The 25,462-nt window shown below is 39.0% G+C and overlaps 1 protein-coding gene across 9 annotated transcripts in view; it reads right to left on the bottom strand.

Annotated features, from left to right (window-relative positions):
- The window catches only part of lama2 (laminin, alpha 2), a 222,887-nt gene that overhangs the window by 106,798 nt on the left and 90,627 nt on the right, over positions 1–25,462 (bottom strand). For all 9 annotated transcript variants that reach the window (XM_037750093.1, XM_037750096.1, XM_037750095.1 and 6 more), the window contains exons 15-20: positions 22,923–23,027; positions 19,368–19,579; positions 18,705–18,816; positions 18,380–18,493; positions 13,933–14,060; positions 9,048–9,134 (exon numbers count right to left, since the gene is read on the bottom strand). In XM_037750093.1, the coding sequence (XP_037606021.1) occupies positions 9,048–9,134; positions 13,933–14,060; positions 18,380–18,493; positions 18,705–18,816; positions 19,368–19,579; positions 22,923–23,027 (758 nt within the window). The remainder of the gene's footprint in view (positions 1–9,047; positions 9,135–13,932; positions 14,061–18,379; positions 18,494–18,704; positions 18,817–19,367; positions 19,580–22,922; positions 23,028–25,462) is intronic.

Raw genomic sequence — 25,462 nt, 5'->3', positions numbered from 1 at the left:
ACTGAATTACTGTTATAAACCTAGAGCAAGAAACATCTACTGTACATGCTACTGCTGTTAATAACAATTTAATCTGCAGAAAATTTATGATTGATGTCTTTGGAGCTGCAACATTTAATCGATTAGTTGTCAACTATTGAATTAAACAGTCAAAATTCTCTGATTACAGCTTCTTAAATGCGTATATTTTCTGGTTTCTTTACTCCTCTATGACAGCAAACTGAATATCTTTGAGTTGTGGATAAAACAAGACATTTGAGGACGTCATCTTGGGCTTTGGGAAACACTGAATGACATTTTTCACCATTTTCTGACATTTTATAGACCAAACAACTAATCGATTAATAGAGAAAATAATCAACAGATTAATCGACAATAAAAATAAGCGGTAGTTGCAGCCCTAGATGCCTTTGTGGTTTTCAGTTGAAGGCAAATGTTTTTATTAGGGCTGTCAAAGTTAACACGATAATAACACGTTAACGCAAATTAGTTTGAACGCCGTTAAATTCTTTAACACATTAATGCAACTTGCAATTTTTAGGTTGTAGCGGGCTCAGTTTGAAAGTTAGAGTGAAGATACTGGCATCGTATGAAACTAAGACACATAAGCAATCCATTGGTACCAACCATGTCATACTAGTCTGTCGCAAAGGAGGTTAAATAATGATCCAAACCTGCGTTAAATTTTGCAGAGGAAAAATTGTCATGGCCATTTTCAAAGGGGTCCCTTGACCTCTGACCTCAACATATGTGAATGAAAATGGGTTCTATGGGTACCCACGAGTCTCCCCTTTACAGACATGCCCACTTTATGATAATCACATGCAGTTTGGGGCAAGTCATAGTCAAGTCAGCACACTGACACACTGACAGCTGTTGTTGTCTGTTGAGCTTCAGTTTTCCATGTTATGATTTGAGCATATTTCTTTATGCTAAATGCAGTACCTGTGAGGGTTTCTGGACAATATTTGTCATTGTTTTGTGTTGTTAATTGATTTCCAATGATAAATATATACATACATTTGCATAAAGCAGCATATTTGCCCCGTCCCATGTTGACAAATCTCCCTTTAAGGTACATTTTGAATAGATAAAAAATGTGTAATTAATCACGATTAACTACGGACAATCATGCGATTAATCAAGATTAATATAGATTGACAGCCCTAGTTTTAACTGATTGGGATAAAAAAAAATGCTTTGATTCTTTTATGTTGCCAAGTTCTTTGTGTTTAATGAAAAAATAAATGAAAGAAAATGCCAATAACAAAAATCAAAAGCATCCTCTTCATCGGCATCATTCATAGTAACAAAAATTAAAAAGGGTTGTCGGCACCCTCGAGCAAGGACGAGGACACACGCGTGTGAACTGTCACGCCGTTCCAAGATTTTCATTTTTGCTTTTCAGCCTCTTTTCTTTGATTAATAATAAGAGGAAGACCAGATGCTGCGAAATATATTAACCTGAGAGTGCTGCGGCGTGTCAAGAGCCACTGAAACCAAATAAAACAGGACTAAGCTGAAATAAAGCTCTACAGGCTAAAAAGGGAATTGAGATGAAAGAGAAGAGAGAGAGAAAGAGAGAGGGGGGGAAAGGTCTTCACATTGAAAAGAGAATTGAATTTAGAGAGGAGAGTAAAGAAAGGACAGAGAGAGAGAGAGAAAGAGTCAAGAGCAGCCAGCCATTATTACCACTGACCCTCCTTGGTACTCAATAGAACTGGTTTATTAGCTTCAGTGTGTGTGTGTGCATGTTGCTGAAGTGTGTGCGTGTATTTCCGTTGGTGTGTGTGTGTGTAGCGCTAAAAGTACATTCCTGCAGTACTTGAATGAGAATCGTACTGGCAGCAATCTCACTTCTTGATAGGAGAGAAGAGTGTTTGTATTTTGATTAATTCACACTTGAGGTTTCTATTTTATTCTGTTTCATTTCAATTCAATTCAATTCAATATGCTTTATTGGCATGAATAGATGAACAGGGATAATATTGCCAAAGTCAAGTAATATATACCATCAGCGTGTGTGTGTTACTGTGTAGTTACTTGGGCTAGAAGAGGAAGTGAAGGTATTTTTAGTTGAAAGAGATATATTAGACACCTGGTCAAAGCCTTCAGAGCGTACAGGAAGCGGACGTTGAGCATAACTGGTAGAGTTACAGCAGGAAAAGAGAGAGGGGCTGGGATCCTAAAAGCTATCTGCTTTTATTTTTAGTGTTATAAATGGGGAGTCGGCGTCAGGGGAGGACAGGCTGTGCTCCTCCCTCGTACATTTTTTTCCATAACTTTCAAAGCATTTGGAGATCAACTTGCTCTCTGAGTGTTACTGTACAGTTCCTGTTGAAAGCAGAAATTGGGGCAGGTTGTTTTTAGGGAATAAAATGTGACTTTCATATGAATAAACATCTTGAAGTTATTTTGTAATTTACTTTTAAATTTATGTGTATTATGGCAGAGAAATAACATCAAATGAGGTCTTGTTTTTTTGTTTCTGTATGACTAACATTTACATTTTCCAATGGGTCGACCGTGCTGCCGTGCTTGAGGCTGCCAAAGCACAAAGTGCAGATTTAAATCTCCTCAATACATTTAAACAACAATTGTGACGTGCTGCATTAAGTCAGTGAGTGGAGCTATGGAAGTGTCAGCAACACTCAAAACTAATGACCTACCTGGGGTTGCCAACATGCAATTCATGTATAGTACAGCTTTAATTAACCCGGGGTCCTAAATGAACACAACATGTTTGAACTCAAGTTTGATTGTTACTTATTTAGTCATGGATACAAATGGTATAAAGAAATGCTTATGTTTAGAACAAGGTATTCAGTATCTTTAAATATGAATCTTTAAATTTCTAATTGTATACATCAAACATAAACATTTTTATTCCAAAAGCTTTTATTCTAAACATTTGATTAACGCCTCTATACCACCTTTGTTTCTGCAGTTGTCTCTTTGCATCATACAGTATATTCAAAAGAAAGACAGACAGAGAGACAAAGACCGAGGCAGATACGTTTTCTATTTTAAACATTAAATATGATAAGCCCTCACATTTCAGTCTTTTATATTTCTGTGCTAGATGAAAGTATCAATCCTCTCTTCCAAAGACATTGAGTTACATTTCTAAAAACTTCTAGGGATGCACCGATGTATCGGCTGAACATTGGTATCAACTGATATTCACCTTGTTGACTGCCATCGGTAAATCTATGTTAAAGGTTGTTTCATACATTAGTATGATTGAGTTTGTGCTCATTCAAAGACGCTGTAATGAAATGCTGAATGACTATAAAACAGCAGTTATTTCCTTGGCACATACAGTAAGGGGATTAAATAACAGCAACAAGAAAAATATTGGTATCGGCTATCAGCCAAATTGTTATTTTAAACATCGGTATCAGTCCATAATTTCAGAATCTACTTCTTTCTGTCCTAATTTCATGATTTCAACTGACAATATTATTATAGATCACAATTTATTCAGTGCCTCCCCAGGTTTTATATTTGTATTTAGATCACGAGACACTGAAAATACCCATTAATACTACAGTCATCAATACTACTGCTATATTCTTCTAGTAATGCTGAACTAACGCTTCACAAATACTCACTTACTAATGCTACTACTGGTAACAACAGCATCATGTCCTTACTTGGAACTATGTACCCCAATGCTCTTTGGTCTCATCCTTATTGTTGTTATTATTAAATTTCAAAAGTCATGCTGTCCACTATGCACCTGCCCTGAAAGGAAATCTCATTTCAGGTGACTCGTCATAAGATTTAATCTTTAATATTTTCCTCCCCCTACTGAAGCGGTGCCCGATCACTCAGACTTGACCTTACATGACTTTCATTTTTAATGAATTGTTGACATTAATATAAATACATATAATAACAGTAACAATAATCATAGCCATCACCACTGCTTCCTGTGCCCTTCTAGATGAAAGGTTGATCTATTGAGTGCCTCGTATTCATCCCACATCATTTACAGCGAGGCGGTGTTGAGTCACCGGCATCCAAATGAATGTGTAAAATCTAAAATACCTTTAAAAAGGCCACTAACATCTGGATATACTGGCAAACTTTGGATATCACTAAACAGCAGCTTACTGCTCAAAGTGTTTTATCGGACGTATTTGTGAGGCAGTTGCATTAAACAGCTTTCAGCTAAATTCTAAATGGCTGTTTATGGACAGGAAATTGAAAAGCAGAATCACTTAGCGGCGAGCGGATAGTCTATTAGCATAGAGGGAATGGAGGGAGCTTATTTCGTTAAAGCCCATAATACAGACAAATTGGCACATTACAATTAATTACCATTAACAACAACAAAAGCACTGTAGATAATGAAGTGTAATGGCAGGTAGTGCATAGCAGGTATCAATTAGACTAATAGAACTAGAAACAACCAAGTGCTGATTAGCTCTTTAATACTGTCATTACTGTAGTAATAAAATATTATTTTACATTATGTCAGCTCCGACTGTATATGTGCTCTGAGTCAATACAACAGTCGCTCTTTCTTTCTCCTTTTTGTTTACCAGCTGTCCCTCTCTCACTGACTGGAGGCACCATATGGCATCAGAACAGCACACACACACACGACCACAATAATGCACATATACACAGATGCATTCTAGACACAAATACATATTTACATGCACATACACATTCGGCACACAATCTCCCCAAAACAAACACTACCATCTCCATTTAGAAAAAGTGACTGATGATTACTGGAGCTTTATCCCATTTAGTTGCATTAAAATGGGTCCATGGGTGGACTTCAGAGAGAAAGTCAGAGCAGTGAACTTGTACCGGTTTGATTCTCTGTCAACACTGGACCATATTGGTCATTGGCTGGGTTGAATCAACTGACAATAGAGTTGGGCGATATGACGATATACAGTATACTGTGTGAAGGTAGAAATGTGTCCACCGGTAGAGATTTGACAACACCGTTTCCACCGTGTGTTTCTCTCGCGATATCGCAAATCTAGCTGCCTCGCAAGGTAACGTGATTCGGGCAGACATGGAGGAGGAGAGTGAAGTTGTAAATACAGAGCAGGAGGAGGCATCCCAAGAACACTGGTTACATGATCTCCAGACATTTGCACAATGTAGTTTATTTTGTTTTGTCAGCTTTTTGAAATGAAAGATGAGCAAATCCTGCAGGAAAAGTCAAGTCTTTCTTTCTTTTGGTATACTCTAAAATACAAATGTGTGTGATTTTTATATTGCACTAACTGACTGTCAGCCTGGTATTTGCACCTGTTATCCCTAAAACCTGTAACACGTGAACTTATTGTTTAACAGAGATTGTTCAACAGAGATTAAGATTTAGTTTAACAGTTTTGAGTCTTTTGTTTTCAACTCCAGTGTTGTCTCATGTGAAGCAGTTATTTTTATTCGTGTGGAAGTTCCAACTAAAAGAAGAAAATAATCGAATGTGATGAAGTACGGAATGGTTATTTTAAAACAATTACTGTATCGTGATATATACTGTTAACGTGATATAAATATACATATACTGTGATGGAAGAATTTTGCCATATTGCCCTGCCCTGAGTGACGATAAGTCAGTTTGCTTTCCAGTGGCAAATGATGTTTATAAAAAGACTAAAAGGCAGACGGAGAGACTCTGCTGTGGACAGCATGGCGAGGCGAGGCATGTAGACTATGCATGGCAGCGAGCTGAGGTCCCTGTGAGCCCTACGGCCACCAGCAGCTCTCTTTCAACCGGCAACTGAACACCTATTTGAAGCACAACGTTTCATCCTTGAGATTAAAATTGTTATAATAAGTATGTAAATATAACTAAAAAGATATTAAACTTATAACCGGCTCATGAAGGCATTTTTCATTTGCTATTCTCAAGAAGGAAAATGGAAAACTTGCACAGCAGGTGATGCACAATCTACATAAATTCAAACTTCAGTCACATCGTAGTAAGACATAGCATTCGGTGCTTAAAATATGCTATAATGTTGCCTTCAATGTCAACCAGGATAATCAAACCATCACTTTGAAGAGAGAGATATGAGTCTCTCTTAAATGAGCCAGCTATGACAGGAGCAGTTATTTTAAATTGTGGGTCAGGAGCATAAAGACTTGATGCTATTGAGTCACCACCAGATCTAGTTTGATATAGTCTAGTCGGTCAGTATCATCCATCTCCAATATGATAGCTCAAATCAATTTGTTTGATATTTGGATACCACTTTCTAATAAGGCAGCCTTAATAAAGGACTTCACATTGTAACTATGGGCGCTTTCACAAGCCAACATTTATTCCGTTTTAATCAAACTCTGGTGCTGTTCGTCTGTGCGGTTGTGAACGCAGTAATCATCTTCTGGTGCTGACCTAAACAACCGGTCCGAGCCGTTTCCAAGTGAACCAAAACACAACCCAAAACGTGGGTATTTGATGAGATGGACACAGGTAAACGACAGGTTAACATGAGTGGGAGCGGACTGACATGGACTTCTGCAGAAGTCCGATGTTTGCTTGACATGTGGGCCGAAGAGAACATACAAAATATGCTAAATAAAGTCTGCAAAAAAAGTGGCGTTTTAAAAGTAATTCAAGATAAACTGGAGGAGAAGGGACTCTTAAGCATAGTAGATCAGTGTCGGATCAAAGTGAAAACACTTCAACAGCAATATTTCCAAGTGATTCCCTGCATAGGAGTGGCAGATAAATTTGGTCATCCATACACGCTCCTCAGCAAATTCATTTTGATTTGGTCCGCTTTGATATGTGCACCTTGAAACCGAACCAGACAAACCAAAAATATAAATTTCACTCTGATTCGGACTAGCCAAACGGACTATGGCTTGTGAAAGTGCCCTTTTAAAAGGTGTTATTAAATGTAAATAGGTCTGTTATAAGTCATTAATGAGACCAACTTTTTGGTTGCTGGGTTGGGAAAAATCCATTTGACTGTTTGGCAACTTACTTAGACCAGAATCCATTTATTAAAAACGTATTAACATGTATAACTCCAGACTTCATAGCTTATTAGAAAGTGAGAAAACCATGAGTATCTATTAATGGATCACCAACATTTATTACTGCATTATTACCAAATAGAAAGAATAAACACCTGCCAGAGAGAGTTTTCACAACCTGGCAACCCAAACATTGTTTTTTATTAATGGCTTATAATTTAGCAGTAAAGCATTAGTAAATGATTTATTAACTATTGATAAAACCACCCTTTATAAAGAGTGACTTACTAGAGAGTGGTATGGATAGTTTACTTGGTAAAAAGTAAACAATATGTGGGATTCTTTGTTATGTGTCGTGATGGTACCTTTCTGACAAACACTGAAGGCCTTCATATAAGACTGCAGAAACTGACAAAGCATTCCTCCTTTGACTTGAAAAATATGAGCTGTACGAGGCCACTAACTCATTTACGCAGTAAATCACAAAGAAAAACATTACTACAACATATCAAGCAGTTTGACCTCACACTGCACATTTCAATAAAACACTACAGAGCTATAAGGTTTAACTTAAATAACAACAATGAAAAGTTTTTTTAAGTGGAAAGATTAAAATATACTGAATACTAACTGATAAATTCAGCTGTGGGCAGTTTCGCTTCAATAGAAAAAAGTCCAAATGCATTTCAGTGAGCCTGTGTGGTGGAAAGACTATATTTACTCAGTCTGCGTCACCACATGACAGTATAGCCTGAAGTTTTAACAAGACTAGCATCCAGAGAGACTTCTCATTAGTCCTGGGTTGGTAAAGAAGCTCACAGCTAATGGAACAAGAATGTCACTCAGCTAATAAATGTGCTGTGGACAGAAAGCTAGATGGACAACGAGACATAGAGAACTCAGACAGTGGTTAATGAGCAGCGGTTTCTGTTGCCATTTGGGAATGTCTATTTTCCAAATAGTCATTTCAAGGAAAGACAGTAATAATATTCTTTCTATTTTCTAGATTAACGCTTATATACACATTTGAAATAAAAAAAAAAGTAAAAAGGTAGTTCTGTTCTGATGCTGCAATTAGGTAATGAAACATACGTCGTACTTAATGGGCTAAAAAGTGTTATTTAAATACTGAAACGTGGCATCACATCCGTTCCGTATCTGTCAACCAAAACAAACCATAGCGAGCCGAAACGACAAAGCAGAAAACGACGGAGGGTCTGCATGAATACGACCTGCACCCTCACATTTTAAATCCAACGTGGTAAACACTACACATACAGTAAAGTATGGAAACACTTTGGGTTTCACATATTGCCAGGAAAAGCAGAGCTAGACATCACGACTAAAGCTGCATGCTAACTCTGTCATGGACAAGAAACATTATCGTATTGCGGTAACGTGCGGTCGAGCCGGCCGTCACTCTCATCTCCTTGGTCAAATGGGGCGATGCTACAACTGTAGGGCACCCATATACTGACATTTATGTTAAATGCATTCAAACGTCCCCGATGGAGCTGACCATGGATGTATAAGGAGAACGGAGCTGATGGGAGAGCTAGAGACGAACATGGCGAAGTTAAGGGAAGTATACACGTGTGACTACATTTGGTTTTCAAAATAAAGTGTTAACAAAGGGAACTGTATATACAAAATACATATATGGAAATAATCATCTCTGACTACATACATGCTGAAAATCAAACATTTGTACTGTATTAATGTAGATATTTTCCAAAGTAAAAGTCCCTAGAAGTGTATGATATTAACTTTTTCCCATGATCCAGTGTTAAAAAAGTTAACAAAAATCGCAATATATCATAATATTGAATCGCAACACTTAAAAATCACAATACATGTCGAATCGGCACCCAAGTATCGTGATAGTACCGAATCTTGAGATAGGTGTATCATCCCAGCCCTAATAAACAATGAAGAATCAAGTCTTTTCCAGCTCTGTAATAACGAACTACAGTCACATTAAGCTTGAAGCCAGTAAATTCAACACAACGGCATAAAGTTTAAGCATAATAGTGTTTTTACCAGTGTTAACGTTTCTCATTCAGTGTGTGTGTGTGTGTGTGTGTTACCTGTCACATCTTGGTCCTGTGTATCCGGGTTCACACTGGTCGCACTGCAAATCCCCTTCTTCACCCAGGTGGCAGGTGGGACTGAAACTGTCGTAGTCGCCAGGATGACGTAGCAGTTGTTGTTTTTGTTGAAGTTGTTGATGAGTTCGGTAGCGTTGTCCCAGCGTGGAGAAAGGGAGGAGGAAGAGGAGGAAGAGGAGAGGACAGAGGCGAGTTAAGGCCATTGTTTGTATCCTCATAGAACTCACACACACACAAACGCGCTCACACCTGTGGTCCTACTTCCACTTTACAATCCTCACATTCAAACACACACTTAATTTCCTCTCTCTCTCACACCCACAAGTCTGTATGTCCACACACTCCTGAATTTGAAAACACTCTTCCTCTCTATGAACAGTAACCTAAACGAACTGAGGGAGAGAAAGAGAGAGAGTAAAACGATAGTCTGGTACCCCCGTTCTGTCACCCTCCCACTTCCATAAACTATAGATAGTTCTGCTGGCTCGGGTTCCAGACCCCAGACTGACTCACTGGCTGACTGACTGGCTTGCTAACTGCAAGCTGGCTTGCTGAGCTTAACTGTTGTATTAAATGGGTTGTATTTGCACATTTAAATCAGCTTTAATCATCATGGGCACTGGTTAAGTCAAGGTGCTGTAGTAGTGTAGTAGTGCCATTAAAAAGTGTTTTTTTGGAGGGAAATTATGTAACTGAAGAACATAAAGTATAAACGAACATTCATGTATACAATTTTTGACGAGACAACACATATTTACTTCACTATATATGCAATGTATTCAACGTATCCATCTGAATCTAGCAGCATTTTAAGTCGTCACTGATGCGTAGCATAGACTGTATATAAAGATGGATGACGTGACAGCTCCCAAAAATGAAGCCAAAACCTCTGGATCGCCCCCTGGTGGTTGGCTGCAGTATAGGTCTTAGTATAGGTCTCAGTATAGGTTTTAATTAGTTATTTGATGCTATATAAAAAGGGGTGGGACATCATGATTGGCAGCTGTGAGTCTCTCTCGCTGACAAGCTGCAGCCGTGTTCGGCCCGCGATTGTTTCAGGCGGATGATGCAGTGGCTCCACCTCCCGATCACTACTGCACAGACTCAGGCTCCAAATGACGTCAAAAATCTCAAGATTGGGCAGCTCCCGTATCGGGATATTTTGGATTCACTTCTGTACAGTGGGAGGAAGTGGAGACGTGTCATCCATCTTTATATACAGTCTATGATACGTAGCCACTGGTTTTGCTAGGGGTTTTAAGAGTGGAGCGAAGCGAAGTAAAACAAACTACGATGACGGGCGACACTGATAAGACATGCCGTCTCTGGCGCAGAGCTTGACAATGGCCTGGCGCTGACTGACTAATCATAGGACTGCTTTTTCAACTGAGAAACCGCCGTTTCATGTCGTGATGCCAGACGAATCAACTCAAACTCAGTGGAGCGGGCGGATTCAAAGGTCTGGACCCTGGAAAGTAGGAGAGGGTAATAGAGATACAATCTACTATCATGATATAAAACATTTGATATCACATTGATAAACTGACAGGATTAAAAATCCAAATATCACCAATATCACGATAAAGCACATTGAAACACTGCCTAAAACGCCCTTATATAACCTGAGATATAAACAGTATGGAAAAGTCTATGGCAAAAATGCAACACTGTCACATTACCCAACCTTATGCTACCGTAAAAACAGGTAATTGAGTTGAGATTACTGTATGGCTACTGTACCACAACTCATCAAAAGAGTTGTTGGATAAGTTTATCGACTGATCTTGGTAATATCCGGATACATCAGCTCACACAATCCCAAACAACTAAACATCCAATGTGTATAAAGGCTTCATTCAGACTGAGACACAACCAGAAATCACTTGGAGAGTGCCTCTGCCAAGGCGGCACAACCATCCAAATGAGTTGCTCTAATAATAGAACTTGTTTGAATCTTTTAATCTACATCTGATGCAGATCTACATCAAAAGACAAATAATAATAGACAATCATGCAGATTTTTTGGAGTACATCTAAATCCTGGGAGTATTGGGGCTTTTTACGAGGATTAATTGTGCAAATTTCAAGTGACTCAGACTCAAATCATTAAATTACTAGTAGTGATGTTGCTGTAGCGCTGCCTTTACATGAAACAAGATGAAGTTTTGTGGATTTGCTCAGAGCTGACTTGTTAAAAAGGATCTTCAACAAGTAATCAAGAGTAACAACTAACAGACTGCTGTGCTAAACCCCTGGAGAATTTGTCTCTCTGTGTCTTTGTCTTTTTATGTGTTTGTATATCGGTGTATTTCTGACCCGCTAAGAATCTGATCGATGAAGAATTTATTCATGTGTAAAATGTTTTTCCATCCTTCGGAAATTATTTATTTGCTGTTTTTTTTTAGCAGATACTTTAACTTGAACAACCCTGATTCGCGACCGTGAAGCAGGCACAGCACGATGAAAGGTTTTAAATACCTTAATTACTTGTAGGAGGTTTGAGTTTCTACTGTGTTAAGTTCTCCAGCCACAGTTGTGTTGATTCTGCCAACGGTGATGACATTTCTACCCACAGGGATGATGTTTCTCCACTTATATTGATGCTTCTACCTGCGGTGATGATATTTCTATTCGTGTCATTACAATTATATTCCTACCCACAGTGTTGAAGCCACCAGTTTGTGGCGATATCCTTAAAAAGATGACAAAATGTAGTCCATGTCAGGAGAGGAGACGGGTCAAAGAGAGAGAATAGGGGCCACAGAGCAGTGGTAGATTGAAGTGCTTGGTTACAGCTGCACAATGTGCAAATAATTATGTCAAATAGGCCATGACTACAGGACTTTAACTACCTGCTGAAGGAAAACAGATGTGGAGCAATTTTAGGAAAGATTGGGTGAAATTTTATAAGAACAGTGGTGAGTTTTTTTAAACAAAAATCTAAGCGAAAGTAAAACTGTATAGGTACAAATGATGAAGGCCTTTATGGATAGACACTTGAACGAACGATCTTCAACTAAATTTCCCTGAAATCTGTTAAATAGATTTACATCCAACTGAAAAGATAAAAAAACCTCCTTTGCAGTGAGGTAATTAAGCCTGGGTGTAAATAAAAAGGAACAGCACTCCAGGACTAAACTGATTTCTATCAAATCGCTGTAAATCCCCATCCTTCTTCCCGTGCTCAAACTAACATGGACATCATTTTTATCAGATGTTCCAAAGAGCTTAAACATTACGGCTAACTGGAGCAGTCCGGCTGGCTGGCTGGCTGGCTGGCTATTTGAGTGATTGGCCTCAGTGAACATAAGGGACTAGATGGCTATTTTGAGGGGCTGAAAGCTCGGCACCTTCAAGCTATTATTACTGCGGGGGTTTATGGGAGGTAGGGAAGGGGAGAGGTGAGAGACAGAGAGAGTTGTAGCTTTCTTTAGCTCGGAGAGTTTTGGACATGACGTGTCATGTCTGCATGAAGATTCTCAGCTGCTGCTGCCTGTGTGTGTCTGTCTGTCTGTCTGTCTGTCTGTCTGTCTGTCTGTCTGTGTGTCTGTCTGTCTGTGTGGGTATGCACCAAACACAGAGCATCTCTCTCTGGTCATTTGGAGAAACTGCAAATCTATAATAGCAGGAATAGATTAAATATCCAATTTAACCTATGTGTATATATTGTTCCTACTTATAGCAATAGCTTTTGTACAAATTCATTTCCTTCACCAACAGTTGGTTTGTTGCGTCCAGCATTTTGTCAGATCTGTGACCAAACAAATACTAACAAGTATCTCTGATCTACTCCTCAAATGCCTTTGTTGGAGCATTATCTGTAGGTATAATTCCTATTATTGATTGCTGATGTGTGATTTGTTAGTCCAGTTTGTTTGTTTGTTAGTACTGTTTTGTATTAATCTTTGGACTTTGTGTATGTTGACTATATTAATTATTGTACTGTACTGTTTCTACGGGGCCTCAAAGGGTTACTTGGTATTTTTCACCTGGATCCTATCTATTGTGTCTGACTAAGTCTCGCTGAAGGAGAAGTCTCATTCTGAAATCTCATGAGAGGGTTAGGCCTCATCCACATTGTCGAAATTAGGTAAATATTCAACCATTTACAATCTCTTAAATGACTCGCTTTTCTACACTTTCTGTACTTCAAAACAAAAAACTCTTCCCGGCACTACTCTCTTCAACTCTCGCTCCCGTTTCTCCCGTTGTCTTCCGGCAACAAATCACCTCTCAGAACGAGACTTCTCCTTGAGCGAGACTTGGTTAGAAAGTAGAAAACGTCTTTCCTCCGTACATACAGGGTCTGCATGCTTCCTGGATGAACCATCAGGTGAGAGGCCCCGTCCCACGCCTCTCTCTACTGGGCTGCTTCTATGACAAACAGCAGATTGCTGCTTTTTTTAATTACATTTTTAGCAGATTTTTGCTGTAACTTGAACAACCCTGATTTGCGACTGTGAAGCAGGCACAGCACGATGAAAGGTTTTAAATACTTTAATTACTTGTAGGAGGTTTGAGTTTCTACTGTGTTAAGTTCTCCAGCCACAGTTGTGTTGATTCTGCCAACGGTGATGACATTTCTACCCACAGGGATGATGTTTCTCCACTTATATTGATGCTTCTACCTGCGGTGATGATATTTCTATTCATGTCATTACAATTATATTCCTACCCACAGTGATGAAGCCTCTATTTGTGGCGATATCCTTAAAAAGACGAGTGTCAGGAGAGGAGGTGATTATGAAGAGACGGGTCGAAAAGAGAGAATAGGGGCCACAGTGCTGAGGCAGTGATAGATTGAAGCGTTTGATTAAATTGTGTCGTCATGGCGCCATTAACCCCCGTTATCTTCAGAACCTACTTGTTGCTAGGAAGACTGAGCGGGCAGGCGCAGGGCTGACAGTCCGCAGGTGACCCACGGGTGGCGTTGCCGTAATAACCATGTAGGCAGGTGTCACAGTGGGGGCCTGTGGTTTGATGGGAGCAGTCCTGGAGGAGAGACACAGACGTTAAAGTTCATTTATATCAAGAAAACAAATCAACTATTAGTCAAACAAACTGTCTGATCAGTGTCAGCATCTTTTTCTTTATAATCTCATTATCACTTGACGCTTTGGAAATATAGTCCCTGTTATGTTCATGCTAATAAGGCATATTGAATTTAATTAATACTAAGTGTAGGAAGCAAGTTAGGACGGTGAAAAAGAAGAAAACCAAAGAACAGACCTGCTCTATTTTAGAGTAATTAGTATCACATGTTGCTTCTAGAGGTTAAAGGCTGGAAAGGTAAAAACTAATCGGCTCAAGGGTTACGGCACTGCAATAAGAAGAGCAGACACTCGCTAACAACAAAACTGTTGTTATTAAATAAAGCTGTCACATCAAATCACTGTCAAGCAGACAGCAGCGGCAGGAACAATCTCGAGGAGGTCAAGGTTAATGATATGGTTCAGGATTAGCATCACATTTTGTTACCATAGTAACCAAGCGCACAGGATTCACAGGTACAATAATGTCCCTCAGAACCTGTTAACAAGTTTCAGTATTTGTGCGTATTGATGAGTACTCATGCTAACTACTAAGGTACTGACACATTCAGTAGACCACTGGTTCCCAACCTGCGGGTCCTGACCCCCAGTAGGGGTCGCCAAAAGCTTAATGGGGGGTCGCAATGCCTTCTTGATTTTAAGGTGTGTAAGACAACTTATTTAAAAAAATTGAGTTTACAGTTGGCCTATATCTCAGTATTTCATTCATTTCTGTGAAGAAAACAAAATTAAATTGTTCTTTTTTAAGTTTAAATTATTATTTAAGATATAAACTTTAAAAAAAGATCTCACAGGATAAGGGCACGGTGAAGAGCTGAACACAAGCTATATATAAGCCGTCACTCTCTGCAAAACAGCCTCATCCTGCATTAGAAAAGTACGAAGTTAAAACAACCACAGAGCTAATGGAACAATGGCCAAACGACAGGGAGAAGAAAACACTGGATTTGTAAAAAAAAAAAAAGAAGCCTATTAAGTATGTATGACTTTTAAAATTAAAAAAAAATAAAAAGATACATAATACAGACAGATAATTGTATAAAAAGTTCCTAAAAATAACGTGAAAACTCATCTCTGATGGAATATTCTCAGTTCTTCTGTACTGTTATTGTTATGCATTGAATATAATATGAAATATCCACAAAATATGTCACTTAGTCAGTTTACTCAATGATAGAAAAGTATTTTAGTATTATTCGTTGAATATTAATATCAGCATTTTTATTATTCTTTCTTCTGTGACTGCTTCATTATTGGTTTTGTCTGTTTGTGGCCAACTGGTAATAGAATATGAAAACAAAACCAACAACACTACAAATCCAGTTTAAATCCTTCTAGCGAAAGAAAAGCATTGAAGACATTTGCCGTACAGCTCTGCCTCCACCAGCACTAATATCACACAATGTAAACAACTCCTTATTAGCTCATTCCAAAGCTGCCTCAAAAATAATTAAAAACATGACATTTCATTGGTCTGGTGTAGAATGAAAATAGTAATTTTGTATTTAACATGTCAGTTTAAGATCATTTTACCACTTACAGTCAAATTAAATTGTGTTCCTTTCATTGGGGAAATCAGGCTGTTCTTTTCTTTTCTTTTCTGGGCCGACACATCCATGTTTTTATACGTCCAGATACAACAACAGTTGATTTCATGGAGCTACTGTGTGTGTGTTTGTATGTCAGTTATGTTTCAAATCATTTCCCTCTCAGATCAAATGTCTCTTCACTGCTGAAACACACCCTGACACACACACACACACACTGTGTTAACCTACAGTATCGGACCACAGCAGCATCATTCAGTCATTCAACTATAGCCAGAAACCACACAGTCCTCAGGGAAGGAGTGTGTGTGTGTGTGTCCATCTGTCTGTCTGCCTGCCTGTCACTGTGTATGGACATGAGAGTGTCTGAGAGAGAGAGATTGAGCCTGCTCATCTTTGTCTGGAGTGTGTGTGTTCTCCTTCTGACATATCCCAGCATCCTCCTCATCTATAATGAAACACAACATAATAATACAAAACCCACAGCTCTCTAGGTGTGTGTGTGCGTGTGTGTGTGTGTGTGTGTGTGTGTGTGTGCGCACTGGTGTGTGTCTATTTAGTTTGATGCTAACTGACAGCTTAAGCCTGAGGCAATGTGTAGACTGGGGAGTGACGATGTGTGTGTGCAGAATGATGCACATGAGCAGGTTGGCCTGTATGTGTGTGTGTGTGTGTGTGTGTGTGTGTGTGTGTGTGTGTGTGTGTGTGTGTGTCTCCACAGCATACTTAAATGTGTATTTGTGAATGTGGATTTTTCTGTGCGTTAGGGTGTGAAGTGTTTTAACCTGCTGTTCCTCTGACGGCCACTAGATGGTGGTTCCAAGAACATTGTATTGAAGAAGTGACTTCTAACTTGAAGGTATAATATGCAAGAATTAACTAAAAAACAATGTCTAGACTGATAGAAAAAGAATCCCTCTCAATCATCACTCATGTCCCACTAGAAGTGTGATACGGTGTCTGTTTCTGCAGAGACCCTGCAGCCCTCTGCCTGGATTTTCTCTGTTCTTCTTATTTTGCTTTACTCGGGACGCTTCTGAACGTCAGAGCGCGGGGTGTGCAGCCCGTTCAGGTAGTCAAATATCGACAGCTTCGTCACGCTTCTCAGCTTATGATACCGAGGCACAAGTCCTTTAGCTCTGCCAGATACAAAACAGCTGCACAAGGATGAGAACGGGTTGTGTTATGTGCATGTGTTCCAGTGATCCACCTGCTCCTCTCTGTGCTGTGAGTGCAGCTATGATCGCTGTGTGTCAGTAGTTTGACCGAGCGCTGAGCAGCATCAATGCAAAATCCAGCAACTCGGTTCCTTCCCGCTGGGTTATGCGAAGTTGTGCGGAGTTAGTTGTTTTTTTATTTGTGTTTTGGAACGTAACCGCCAAGAAACAATCAGAAAATACCATTTTATTTCTCAGATTTTCTGCTTTGTTCTCACTAACGATCCCTCATTTCATTCACTCTACAGCTTGCTCGATCATTGAGCCGACGAGCAGTCGCCAACTTGGATTGCCTTGTGTTTACAAACAGCAACCGACAACGGTTACATATTATACCTATAACTCTTAAAAACACAGTCAATATGTATTTTTTTCCACATGAGGTCATGGTTTCAGTGATTCATTAAATCTGCTCTGATTTGTGCTTCTGTGGCATAAAATCAAATTGAGAGGGTTAGCGCTCGTTCTGCCGCTCGTGCGTACCAGGCTATTAGTGATCTCACAGGTATTACTACATGTTTTCTGTAGTTTATGGGATGAACTCTCAACTATAAATTGGCCGATACATGTGAGTAACCCTCAGCTCCCAACCAATTATGAATTAACCTCTCTCAATTATTCATTTAAAAGAAAAAAGAAATCAATGCTGTGAACAAGTTGACCGTTTAAAACATAAATAAAAATGTCAGCTCATTTACTCACGACAGACAGGTTACTTAATATTATACCTTAATGATGATTAATGGGGTTGACAGCTTTACGAGCTAAAAGAGAAATTACAGTGAATAATGAGTCGAGTACAATCACATATTGCATAGGCGATATTCTGCCTAAAAGTATAAGGTTAGTCACCAGGCTGTCCTCTGCTTTTCAAATAGACGGGAGACTATGTTACTAAATGTCTGCGCATGCATACACACACATATATACAGTAGTGTCTGTGTATGTGAACAAATATGTATGAGTGTGTTTGTGTGTGTGTGTGTGTATGTATATATATATATATATGGATGTATTTAATAATTTAATGTACATAAATATGTCCAATAGCCAACCTGTTTGTTTCGTTTTCTTTCTGTTTGATTATCTTGTACTTAATTGTAAATTTAGAAGCAGTCAAGCTGCATATATAAATGTGTTATTGAAAAAGATAAATAAAACATAAATCACAAAAAAAACAATAATGCTGTAACTTGACATATTCTGAACATTTTAAAAAACATATATATATATTTTTTTCATTTTGGTATTATCTTTTGACATTTAGTAAATATCAAAAGTGATAAAGACGTTTCATGAAAGCTTTTACATTTGCTGCTCTCAACACTTGATGTCTGCTACAACTTTCCCTGCAAAGAAATAACACTATTTGTCATTTTCGGCAAATCAATTCAGAGGAAAGAGTGAAGCAGAGTAAATCAGTTCAGTGTGATTCAGTGTGACAAACAGACAGACCGATAGACGGAGTGTCTTCATTAACTTATTGATCATCTTACCAGGCAGTGTCCTGTGTCCTCGTGGCATTGTGCAGCGTGTCCGTGGCAATGACAAGCTTCACACACACCATTATACAGATTCCCGTTGACCCTCCGAAAACCGTGAATACACGCCTGAAACACACACAGACATACACAGTTAGAGAGACAGGAAGACAGACAGACAGAGTCTTTGAGCTGCTGTGGAGTAAACAGAAAGTACTAATGACATTTTACAAAATATCTTTGTTACATTTTTATGTGGCTTTATCGTACTTTTATTTACATTTTTCCAAGACCGTTCTCTAGTTTTAACGTTGCAGTAGGTGTGTGTGTTTGTGTTTACCTCACAGGAAGTTCCAGCGTATCCAGGAGGACAAGAGCAGCTTTCTACAGCTGATGCTCTCTGCTCTCCTCTGGCAGAGGGGTTAGCTACCTGCATAGAGAATGAGTGGAGTCTAGACGCACACACAGACACACACAGACGCACACACACAGAAATATCATGCATAAACATGTGGTACATTGGTAGTCTGTCTATATTTATAGTTAAACCTACTCCTTCACTTACATAAACAGGGCTGATCAGGTTTATAGAACTGTTATGACCAGAGTTCATTCTCTCAGGCAGAATTTACTCCCAGACAGCAGTAAGTTTCACCAATTGTTTCACTGAGTGCACCTTCATAGTTTAGTCAAGATTTTCATGCACAAACAGTCCACAAAGGGCTATCATCAAGTGTTTCCCACAAACGTACATACTTGTCATGGTACAATATCTACACTTGGATGGAATCCAATCAAAAGTCGCACCACAGTAGAATCATTCAAACAAACTGCATATGCATCATATTACTTTTATTGGCTGATTTGTTGGAATTTTAAATTAAAAAAATGACACTAAACACGATACTAAAATACTAATAATGACACTTGACGTGCGGTATGTAATCATCCAATAATGCTCAACATTTTAAAAGCCTGCCCTGGAATGTGTGTGTGTTTCTACCTGTACACAGCGCTGGGTTCTGTGCTGTAAGAGGCCCGCACCATCACTGTGGTCACGTTGGCCAACACAGTCAAGAAATCCCTCCGGGTGATCGGCTGTGCGCTCTCTGAAACCAGGAAGTTCTCTGGAAGGAGAGCGATGCGATTGGTGCTTGACGAGGACGGGTACACCGGCTGGCCATACCTTCTGTCAATAATCTTGATTCCGCCTCCCTGGAAGAGAAAAACATTTTTAATTTGTGTATTTTTGTCTCCTTCTTTGTTGCAGTTCACTTTTACTTCCATAAATCCAGACGGGATATTCTCCAAAACATAAATACAGACACCTCTTTCAGACAGGACTATGATATTCAACTGATCTGGAAAACCAGAGTAAGAGTGAATGATGTGTCATTAGGTAAAGAGCTGCAGTTTCTATTGACATTTTGAGTGGACTGCATGCAAAGTGAATTGAGCCCGGGTCTGGTATCTGACTATCTCTTGTTGAGAACAGATCAATGGCATGTAGCGGCTAACACAGAGTGACAACTACTGATGGAGAGAGAGCTTACCATGCAACAAACCATTACAAAAAAAACTAATTGAAAGAGAGGAGATGGAAGGAGGGATAAAAACACAAGAAGCAGTAGCAGGGCCGAGAGATGCAGAGATAAAGACTGAGAGAAAAACAAAGAAAAGAGGCAGATTGACAAGAAAAAAGACAAAGTCACCTCAGAGGAAATTGTTTTCATTAAGTCTCTGAAAAACCGACAATAAAAGATAGACAGTAAAAGCCTCAATTCTATTTATCACACCTTAAAAATCCCATGAAAAGACTCAAAACAACAACAATGTCCTGCCTGTGGCTCTCAACCTCATACCCATTCACTTCTTCAAATATGGCTCATAGATATGTAAGGGATAATGCCCGACAAGGTTCAGATTCCTAATTATGGACACCTCAAAGGACATTATAACGGTTATACCATGGACACTTGTCAAAGAAAAAAAAATAAGCTCGCTAATTTCTATTTTCATGCGTTTGGCAACCAAAACCTAAAGTTATTCACAAGCCATAACTCCATTTCCCTGCAAAGACTTGAGGGTTAGCTAATACCTGGAACAATCATTACCATTCATAAGGTTCCTATATGCAATGGAAATGTTGTTGATTGCTCCAGTAAATAGGAAGGACCTTGGCTACGACTTGGCAACGGGAGATATTTCTAGTCCTCTTTGGCTCTGCTAACATTACAGCAGGGTCTGAAATTAAGTTTTTTCCATGTGCCACTGTGGCAGGTCACTGAACATTTCTACTAGCCACACAAATTTTTTGGCTGCGGATTAATACACATTCATTGAGAATCACTGAGCTACAGTACTTTGTAGGCTTTGGCAACACACACAATACTTGTTATTAGGATCAATTTAATGTTGGTTTTGGTCTTTTTGTGGAATTCGTTGGGGTGAGAAAATTTACACAAGAAACGTTGACAAAAACCACACAGTGCGGTGAGAGCATTTTATTTGTTTCCATTTCTTTTAGCCTGTTTCTAGATGGTTCTGGAAATAGCATCTTGAGCTACTGGCAGAAGAACTAAAAAAATATATTGATTTGCGTACGTAAACATTAAAATAGAATTTGTAAACAAATCAAAATCAAGTTTTCATCTGTCGCTTTAAGCGAAACGAGAGACTCCAGATGCAGTACATTGTTGCTGTCATGAAAGGCTCGGTATTTACATTTCTACAACTCTGCCGATGGAAGGCTGATAAAGTGGGCTGGATTGAGAGAAAGACATTGAACTCAACAAAGCCAAACAGACAAACAAAGACAGAGAGATTATTGTCTATTCAGATCCCACGTACTTACAAAGCTTTTTTCTGCGCTTCACAAAACCACGCACACAAACAATATCACAACTTGATGCAGATATGCAGAGTAAACAGTGGGGGGGGGAGAAAGGAACAAAAAGGGCTGAAAGAGAGACAGTGAAGAGGGAGAAAGGCGGTTGACAGTGTGTAGGTGGTTCATTATCGTCATCATTTGGAGGAGCTTTTTGTTGACAACAGGGCCGACACTTGTCCTCCTCTCCTCCCAGTATGTCGATCTAACTGACACGTCTTTAAATAACACAAGCTCATTGGTCTGTGACTACCCATCATGCAGCTTTCTTTCTTTCCTTTTTCACTTTATTTCCCGTTTCTTTGCTTCTTCCTTCTTTACTTCTGTTTGTCTTTGTTTCCTGCTGTACTTTCTCTCTTCCTTCCCTTCCTCCCATTCTATCTTCCTTTGTTTCTGCACTAATGTGTGCATTTTTATATCACGTTCACTAAACGAAAGGCTTAAAATTTAAAGTCGTAACACAATTATTTTCTTTGCATTCGTGTCTATATTTAATCTAAAATTACATCTCTACAGGATGAAACTTTTTTGGTTATTAATTTTGTTGCAGTCAGTGCCTGACAAGTACATTTCCACATGTTACTGCAGCTTATTACAGATTTTTTTTCATCTATTCTAATTAAAACTTCCTCTAAGTTAACACGTCACCGGCAGAAAGTTGTGTGTGTGAAATAACGGGATCATTTCTGCAGCTCTGGCACACTGTGAACATGCACAAACACATCAACCTGCTTATGCGCCTGTTTGTATTTGTGTGTGTGTGTACTGTAAACACACACACAAACACACAATGTTGTTTAGTGATGTAGCCGATATAAACAGTTAACTAATAGTGTTGCTGCTTCGCTTATTGCTGCCATACATCATATCACAACCTGCTCATTATAAAGACATACAGAGAGAGGAGGGAGAGACTCTCTATCTGCATTTTTTATTGCTAAGTTCAGCATTTCTCTGCCAGCTGCACTGTAGCTGCGTGTGTGTGTGTGTGTGTGTGTGTGTGTGTGTCTGCCTTTAACAGCTTTTATTTGCTGCTTCATTTAGTGGTCTTCACTGGTGCAAGAGTCAGTGGCTTGTGGGAAAAGATGAATAATGCTGCAGACACAAATACATAAACACACAAACACAGATTCACACTTGTGCTCATGTGGGTTTCCTCAGGTTGTGATCATTTCCTCCCACAACAAAAAAAACATGTACAGTATGTGTTGAATGTTAAATGTTAGGAACACTCCTGGTCAATGCCTGTGACCGAGGTGCTGCCCTGAGAACTGGAGCTTATTTCAGGGCTCTTCACAGCCCACTGCTCCTTAGGAAATCTCCCAAATTTACAGTCATGGTTTAACGAAGCACAATTCTAAAAGTCAAAACCTATTATACACACACACCATATAAAATAGTACATGCAGATCAAGGCATATATCTTGTTAGACAGGACTTCATTAGTGTTCAAAGGGATAGTTTGGATGTTTTGAAGCCGGGTTGTATGAGGTATCCATAGTCAGTGTGTTGCCTACAGTAGATGGAGGTCAGCACGCCCCCAGTTTGGAGAAGCAGACAGGAGTTAACACAAGGAAGCAAAGCAATGTACTGCTCTGTACCGGGCCTTTCATATATAATTATGCCGATGCTCTACGATGTCTTTATCTTTGTGCGTGTTTGAAAACTTACCTCTATGATTAGGTCAGGTTGTGAGGTCACCCTAATCGCCGCTTGTTCTTGTTGGTCTGTAGTATAAGACACGGTGTAGGTCACACTCCCTCCATACGCTGAGATCTGAAGACAGACAGAGAGAGAGAAACAGAGATTAGTAAATTCATGTTATTTGAAACATAACATAAACATAAACAACATTAGAATTATGGCAAACTACTGACGTGATTAAAGATTAACAATTACAGGATGGTAAATGGTAAAACGTAGTGTAGCAGTAGTACAAGTAGTCATAAATGTCAGCAAACTGACTCAGTAATGTTAGCTACACAGCAATCTCTCTAAAGTTTGCTAACATTAGTTATCACTAGTCACCAATTTCACACTAAGCTTGAACTGTATGTACTGCTACTGCATGAAATTAACTACTGTTTGATTTTATAGATAGCTTGTGAAATGAATGTGACAAAATTATAATTCTCACGTGTACACAGATTATTTAGGACAATGTGGTTCCCAAGCTTTTTCCTTAGGGGACCCCTTTTCTATCATTGAGTAAACTGACGACCCCTCACTAAGTGATATATTTTTCATGGATATTTCATATTACATTCAATGCATAACAATAATAGTACAGAACAGCTGATAAACTGTTCAATTATCCCAAATAGTGAACGTAAGAACTGCAGGAAGTTTGTGTAAAACGAGTGATTTGGATGAATTTTGAGCAGATTATTTCCTGTAAGAGTTTTCCTGTTATTTTAGGGACTTGTAATACAATTCTCTATATTGTGATTTATTTTTTATTTTTAACAATCATACATAACAGTTGTTTTTTTTAACAAATTCAGTGTTTTCTTCTCCCTGACGCTTGGCTATTGTTTTATTAGCTGTTTGGTTGATTTAACTGCGTACTTTTCTAATGCAGGATGAGGCTGTTTAACAGAGAGGTAAGGTTTTGTGAATATAATTTGTGTTCAGGTCTTCACTGTGCCGTTATCCTGTTTATATCTAAAATAATAATAGCAATTTAATTTAGTGTTCTTCACAGAAATGAATGAAATGCTGAGATATAAGCCAACAGTATATTTTTAAAAAAAAGTTGTCTTACACCCCTTAAAATCAAGAAGGCCTCGTGACCCCCCGTGAAAGTTTGGCGACCCCCAGGTTGGAACCAGTGATTTAAGATATATGTAAAAGCAGCAGCACTACTATACTGACTACTTCAACAGCAATATAGCAAAACAAACAACAACTGCTTCTACCAATCATAGTGTTTCCCTAAAAAAATATTTCAAAATGTCTCAAAAGTAAGGTGAATATGCTCCAATCGTTGTTGTCCTGTGTGTTTCGGTGCTTCAGTGTTTCTGTCGAGTCCACAGAATGAGCTTTAGCTGGAGAAACGCTGCGTCGGCATGATCCTGAAATTTATTATTCTGCTCCAACCTGAACGGTAATGGGTGGGAGAGCGAGATAATAATGCCACCATAAAAACACAGAGAGGGGGACATTGAGGAAAGGGGGGGGAGAAGGACGAAGAAATGGAGCCCGGGACAGAAAGACAGAGAGAGAGAGAGAGAGAGAGAGATAGAGAGGGAGTAAGAGGTGGGCTTAATGCCTCTATAAACCTCTTCCATTCTACATCATTACTCTCAGTTCTTAAACCGGGAGGAGGAATCACCCATTTCACAGCTGACTGAAAATACACACACACACACATACACACTATAGTGGGCACGGAGGTGTACTCGGGTGGACGTTTTATTGACTAACACTTATTCTCCATCTAACCCCATTTGCTGATTTGGACTCCAGAAGACAGTAAAATCATAGTTTAAACCCACACTACACAGCCTACACACATCAGACGCTGGCGCTGCTCGACCTCCTTCGCTATTAGCTCATCTGCTCTCTGGCACGGACTCTGCATTCACACTTAACTCTCTTATACGGAAGGAAACTCAGGTTTGTTCCACTGCAACAAAATAGCAGAATGATGAAAGCAAAAGACACCACAGAAGAAGAAGTTATACAGAGACTTACCAGAGCTGTAGTGTTTGTGAACACTAAACATTGTGCATAATATGACATGTGAACTCCTCAAGCCAAATCAATTTTAGAAATATATATTTATATTACAGCAAATATAAGTATAGATACCTGTATGCTTATTAAAAGTCTTTACACCTGAAATGAAAACTGGGTTTGTTGATTTTTTCTGGCCACTTTGGGGCGGTGAATACAACATCTGACATATCATCATTGATATGGCAAATGTGTTAGTAAACACTGTTTTTTTCCATGTTCAGTACACACAGAACAACATTAGCATTTAGTTGGAGTTCTGTTTCTGGTCACCTGATGAATCTAAGTCCAATATTCACTCTCCTTTTAGCTCTGTTTTGGTCTCCACCAACTCCTGAGAGGAATATCTGTCTTTTAAACTGCTAAATGCTCCACTATGTTCACCATAAAGTTGCCAACTTTGTCCATTTGCTGCTTGATACTGGATAGGTAGTGTACTAGGGGTGTCCCCGAATCCTACGAATTTGCATAGT

This window comes from Sebastes umbrosus, chromosome 18 (assembly GCF_015220745.1).
Source record: "Sebastes umbrosus isolate fSebUmb1 chromosome 18, fSebUmb1.pri, whole genome shotgun sequence".
In the NCBI taxonomy this organism is placed as follows: Eukaryota; Metazoa; Chordata; class Actinopteri; order Perciformes; family Sebastidae; genus Sebastes; species Sebastes umbrosus.
Note: the sequence above shows the minus strand (reverse complement) of the source record. Positions and strands in the feature narration are given on the sequence as shown.